This window comes from Neolamprologus brichardi, chromosome 17 (assembly GCF_056152115.1).
Source record: "Neolamprologus brichardi isolate AB-2024 chromosome 17, ASM5615211v1, whole genome shotgun sequence".
Taxonomy (NCBI): Eukaryota; Metazoa; Chordata; class Actinopteri; order Cichliformes; family Cichlidae; genus Neolamprologus; species Neolamprologus brichardi.
The window spans coordinates 584,368-590,830 of NC_142120.1; the positions used below are offsets into that span (position 1 = coordinate 584,368).

General features: G+C 46.0%; 1 protein-coding gene across 6 annotated transcripts in view; it reads right to left on the reverse strand.

The window, feature by feature from the left end:
- LOC102783814 (pleckstrin homology domain-containing family A member 5-like) overlaps window positions 1–1,463 on the reverse strand; it is a 128,299-nt gene extending 126,836 nt beyond the window's left edge. For all 6 annotated transcript variants that reach the window (XM_087830746.1, XM_087830749.1, XM_087830747.1 and 3 more), the window contains exons 1-3: window positions 1,356–1,463; window positions 1,155–1,231; window positions 408–465 (exon numbers count right to left, since the gene is read on the reverse strand). In XM_087830746.1, the coding sequence (XP_087686872.1) occupies window positions 408–465; window positions 1,155–1,231; window positions 1,356–1,447 (227 nt within the window). In that variant the 5' untranslated portion in view covers window positions 1,448–1,463. The remainder of the gene's footprint in view (window positions 1–407; window positions 466–1,154; window positions 1,232–1,355) is intronic.
- Window positions 1,464–6,463: the final 5,000 nt, after the last annotated feature.

Below are 6,463 nucleotides of genomic sequence, written 5' to 3' on the forward strand. Positions count from 1 at the left end.
CAGACAAACAGCACACCAACAAGTCGAGCCTGTTAAGCAGTGGAGCAGCGTCTGAGTCACCCTTGCTTGTCAAACTTGTGCCTCTCTAACAGTACAGACTTGTTCTTGGGTAAATCCCTTCACTGGAGAGTGTTTATGAGACAGAGGCGAGGAGCTGTTCAGTCACATCAGTTTTCTACATGTGGGTAATGATGTGTGTGCACATTACAGGGCCGCTAAACAGAAGGATTTGGGAATTCCTCCAAAGGGGCAGAAAGTCCAAGAGGTGGGAAGAGGGGAGGGAATCTCAGAGCTTACCAAGCAGCCCCCCACTGCCCAAGACAAGCCACCCAACCGTCTCCATCCCTCTCTGCATCCATCAGTGTCTTCCTATCTATGTTTTTTCCACGCCACACATTCCAACTCACTTGATGAAGCAGCGAGCTCCCTCAAACGTATATCCTTCCTCCCATCCTGTTGGTAAATCTGTGAGCAGAGGGAGGGAAAGAGAAACAACACAAGACAGCAGGAACATGAGGATCGGTGCACAGAGACAGCGAATCAAACAGCAACACTTTTTCTAGCATATCTCGTTTGGATTGCGCCCTTTTTAATCAATCCCGCCCCCTCCCTCCTGCAGAATTTATCATTTTGTGTGCGTCTGCCTGCTCAGTATCACGCTGGTGGAATACACCATTGATGTGCATGCGCCCAATAAAAACCTTCTCCCCACGGCAGATGTGCAAAATCGTCTCTGAGCTGACGCACGAGCCGCACCGCATTGTTCTGTAATCAGCCGCGGTGACTGGAAACACTGGGTTTCTGCAGCAAAGCGGGGCATGTATCAAATGTCACTGCAGGGAATCCGCTTGGAAATCGGCAAAAGCCTACGTGACATAACTTTTAAAAAGTGTGTCGCAAAGTGTCCAGGTGGAGTAAGTGGGGTGGGGATGGCGGGGGGACGCCGTGCGCAGCGGTCCGACAGCGGAGAGGGGCGACTGTTGCTTTGCTGCAGAGAAGAGATCTACCCCCGTCGTCTTTCACGCTCTCCCCGCAACTTGTCGCCCCTTTTTTCCCACCGTGACGCGCACATAACCTTTCCTAGGCGATGCGTGCGTGCGTGCGTGCGTGCACGGATTTTCGCAGGAATGTAGAAAAAGCACATCCTGTATTACCTGGGGTTTTTCTGTGCCCCGTGATGACAGCTTCTCCTGTGACTGGATGCAACCAGGTTGTACTCTTTGCTTCTTCGCTGTTGGTGAAAGAAAACGGGGGAGGGAGAGGTGAACAGAGAACCCGAAAAAAACCCAAACAAGAATGCGTCGGAGAAAAAAGCAGAAGGTATCCACAAATCCGTGTATCCGCGTCATATTTACTTAATGAAGAATATGCGTCCATCCCGAGTCACCCCATAACTCCAAGAAGAGGGAAGGCAGGAGAGCCAGTCCGGCTGAGGATCCGCCGCCATGTCTAGTTTGGAGCTTCGCTTTACTACGGGTATGGGCTGGAGTGCGCGGCTCCGTGCCAAGCGCGCGCGCACTCCATCATGTGCGCGCCTCAAGGAAATGCGCGAACGCGCAGAAAAGATAAAGATGCAAGCAACGATTTGTCACCAGCCTGGGGAACCGGTGGGCTCGTTTTTGGCCGCCGTGTGACTGAACTGGTGCCGGTGAGCAGCGCGTGCTGATCGGATAACACGGAGCTTCATCACACGAGCTTTTCACAATGCACCAAATACATCCAGATACTATTGACACCGTTTCTTCTTCTTTCGTTTCGTATATGATAAACTTTATTTCCACGTAGGTCTGCCCTTCTCTGCAGATCAAGAACACGTTCCCTGTGAATTATTGTTTTTCCACCATTTATATGGTAAATGGGGCTGAACTCATGCAATCAGGCATGATTATAATACTACTGTGAAAGAAGCCAAGGGAAAATACGGTTTCCATCAAAGGGTGCACATGCAGCAACGTTTAGGTAGGTGGTGCATGGAGGGAAATGCTCAAAAAAGGAGTCTGTGGCTGACGGGTGTTCCTGGTTTCTTAAAGGAAATGTTTCCAGTTGAATTTTGACTTGAAGATTGTTTTATTTATTACTAACTAAAGACGTAACAATGAACTCCTTAAATAAGCACAAACGTTCCATAAAAATAAGACATTTATCCAGAACAACCTGTGTACTCCTCCGGCCATGCTCCTCCTCTTCCCAAACCACAAAGGTTTTCATGCTGCCGTTGCTCTTACATGCTGATGGGGGCCATCTCATTACCTTACGAAAACCTAAATGTTCAAATGTATTAATCCTGAGAAGATCAATTATGTAACTCATAAGCATCTATGAATTACAAACCAAACATGAAATTAATTGTAAATCCAAATATAAATATCTGGCGCCTACAGTAAACTCAAAGTAACATCTACATGGCAGGACCCGAGGTTTCCAGAGCCCAGAGCATCAGACTGTTTCCTAAGCACATGACACAAGCTCCCGGCCATCCACGTGAAAACAGCAAACATGATTCATCTTCCTCCTTTGCTCGATGGTCCACTTCTGATGCTCATTGCTGTCACGGTCATTATGGGCACACTGACAGGTCTTTGGCTGTGATACCCTGTGACACCTTTTTACCAGAACCAGCACTGAGCTGCAGCAGCTTGTTTCTTCAGCTGTGGGCAAACCTTCCCACTGTGTGTGAAATGTAAATCAAAGCAAAATGTCATGATTTGCAAGTCTCATAAATCCATATTTTATTCAAAAAAAGCAAATACACCTTATCAAATGTTTGAAATGTGTCACAGCTAAGCTGCAGGTGTGTTTGTGGTGCAAATGGAGACACGCAAGAGATGAACAGAGGTTTACACAAAAAGCGAGCGTTTGGTATGGAGATACACAAAAACAGAAAAACAAGGTGAAACTAAACTGAAACCTAAACTGGGAATGAACCAACTATGAAAACAACAACGTGAGAATATAAGATGAGAACTGGATGGGAGCATGTAACACCTTGAACATGACGTAATCTAAACCTGACACGAGAATGAACCTGAACAGTTGAAAGCACGACTGATGTAACTCGATGAAGACGAGAGACGACCCAACATCAGAGAAAGACTTCAATGCACAGAAGGGTGATGAGTGAAGTGGAAACACAGAAATGAACCTGACACCAGGGGAAACACTCAACCTTTCAAAATAAAACAGAAAACATGGAGCGACGTAGACATGACAACCAAACAAGATACTAACCCCATGTTTGCCTACTGGTGGTGGTCAGAGGGCCCGGTGGCGCCAGTGTCCGGCAGCCTCGCCTCTGTCAGTGCGCCCCAGGGTGGCTGTGGCTACAATGTAGCTGCCATCACCAGTGTGTGAATGTGTGTGTGACTGAATGTAGTGTAAAGCGCTTTGGGGTCCTTAGGGACTAGAAAAGCACTATACAAATGCAGGCCATTTACCATTTACATAAGCATGAATTACATGACAGACCTAAACGAAATGGAAAGGAGCACAGGGAGGAGAACACGGGAACAGATCAGGGGGACGAGGCCGGTCAACACAGAGAGAGACTTAGAGGGCGACCTGCACACAGAGACATGGAAGAAACATAAACTAGACTAAAACTGATAATAATACCAGAACTGAGCGTTCTCTCATTAGTAATCAAAATAACTCAACTACACCTTTAAGAATAACACACAACAATACAAAATAAACTGGAGACGCTGGCCCTGACAGAAATGAGAAAAAATAAAAACATTTTGAGTTCAGCTACAGAGATCAAAAACAAATACAGGGAAATATTTATCAGCGAGTAGCATCCTCTCTTCAAACAAGAGGCCATAAATGTTTGGGAGCTGAGGAAACGATTGGTGGGACCTCTGGGAGAAGAATGTTGCCTCATTCTTATCTGATAAATAGCTGAAAGGTCCCAGCTGCAGTTCAGCATCAAGACTACAAAGTCCTCCGTTTGCAGTAGATGCAGTCTGTGGTTTAGAATCGTCTTCTTGAAATGTGCAAGAACTTCTCAACAAACAAACAAAAGAAAGAAACATTGTGTGGATGGGAGCACATGTTGCTCTACAGCTTGTCTGTACCTGTCAGTGTTGAGAAGCTTTTGAACTGAGCACTAATAACGAGCCAGATGGCCCATATCCTCTTTAGTTTGACGGATGTGGCAAACAAACAAATTGTGTTCACAGTGATTTCTGGAAGCGTTCCTGAGCCCATGTCGTGACTTCTTGGAAGAGTTCTCACAATCTTTGGAAAATAATGCGTGAAGATGAATTCTTCACAATTTCACTGTGAGGAACATTATTCTGAAATTGTCCCTCAGATTGTAGGCATCATTTCTTTGCATGTCCATCTTTACTTGAGACATTCTGGTTCTTTAACCTCCTAGGACCTGCGTCCACATATGTGGACGTCACATTTTGGGTTATTTAGACCAAAATACTAAATTTTGCTCTACAAGGGCCTGATATCCACTTACGAGGACATTATACTGCAACTGTTCTATTGAAATTTTAAATGAATATCCTCATATGTGGCTCTCATTTTTCTTAAAAACAAAAATTAGGTAAAAAAATATCAGGTAATTCTTTGTTTTTACATTCATCAGGTCCCAATGAGCCCAAATATCAAAGAGAAATTAAAAATGCTGCTGTGGAAGAGTTCAGGTCTTAGGAGGTTAAGATACTCTCTAAAACCGCCGTGTTGAGAAGTTAATCTAATGTGTTGCAAACACTCCTCCGTCCGTTTTCGTACCACTTACTTTTCCAGCCTTTTATTGCTCTCGTTTCAACTGAGCAACGAGGAAAAAGTCTGAGCTTAAACATTTTTAATGTCCTGTTACAGTCTTTCTCAAACTGTGGTATGCGTGTCACTAGTGGTACTTGGGCTCCCTCTGGTGGTAGGCGGGAAATCTCCCATCTTTTTAAGATTAAATAACGCCCTTGTGGAGGTATGCAAAGGAGACACGAGAGTTCCTCAGGCTCCTCAGGGAGCCAGAGTCAACCAGAAAACGTCTCCCTGAGCGCGAGTCCTCTATGAAGAGCAGCCTTTCCTTATCGCCAGCGGTCACGGTCGCTACAGAGCGCTGGCGGGCTCGTTTCCCTGGGCCTTAAAACTGCAAAGGCGGCACGGCGCCGTCACACTGATGGTAAAAACATTTACCATCGCAGTGCCGCGATCGGTGGGGGCACGGGAGATGCAGTCAGTGAGTCAGGAACTATCGCCTGAATGCCGGAGCTCCTAGCAGGAGAATGCGAACCACTTCTTCTGCGAGTGAGCGGTGATCCTCCGCGGCCAGCAGCTGGGAGTTGACGACTAAGACTACGTTCCCAGAAAGTTGATTTTGTTCATCGGGATGTTTTCAGGGGGAGAAACGTTTCGTCACTCATCCAGGTGACTTCTTCAGTCTCAGCTGACTGCAGGTTTCAACCTTATAAACAGCACATTTAAATAACAAAACTAGCACCAATGATTAACCCTGCTGTCTGTGCCATCTGCTGCGCCAGAGGTTGTTTGGTTTTCATGATGTTTAAATCACGCATAAATCGTTTGTGTCAGGGATCCTTGGGGTCGACCAGTTTTTGTTTCAGCGTGTTTTGGTGTTTAAAAGCCACAGAGACCCGGTGTTTAGAAAAAATGCGTCTCAGCTGCTCCGATACTCCTGACATGTACGGGATCACTACAGGTTTTTGCTTGGGCAGCGGTTGTTCTTCTCTCCTGGATCAGCTGGAGCTTTCTTAAGGAGCCTTTCCAGCTTTGACAAAAGTCCAGCTGGGATAACCACATTTACTCAGGGCCTTCTTGATGTTCTTCTGCCTCCCTGGCTGCTGTGTCAGTGGGGATGGTGGCGCACATATTAAACAAATATGTAAGTATATGTCAGTTTTCAGGCCCCTCTTCTGTGGAACCAGCTTCCAGTTTGGATTCGGGAGACAGACACTATCTCTACTTTCAAGATTAGGCTTCAAACTTTCCTTTTTGCTAAAGCATATAGTTAGGGCTGGACCAGGTGACCCTGAATCCTCCCTTAGTTATGCTGCAATAGACGTAGGCTGCCGGGGATTCCCATGATGCATTGAGTTTTTCCTTTCCAGTCACCTTTCTCACTCACTATGTATTAACAGACCTCTCTGCATTGAATCATATCTGTTATTAACCTCTGTCTCTCTTCCACAGCATGTCTTTATCCTGTCTTCCTTCTCTCACCCCAACCAATCACAGCAGATGGCCCCGCCCCTCCCTGAGCCTGGTTCTGCTGGAGGTTTCTTCCTGTTAAAAGGGAGTTTTTCCTTCCCTGTCACGGTCCTGGATTGGTGACCCAGCGCTTTGAGTTTATTCTGATTTTGTATTAGTTACTTGGGTTTGGTTGTCGTGTTTATTATCCCTACCTGTGTCTCCCTCTGTGCTCGTTCAGGTCCCTGAGTTTTGTGTTGTAAAATAATCTGTGTGTTTCCTGTTTTACTTTGTAGGTCTG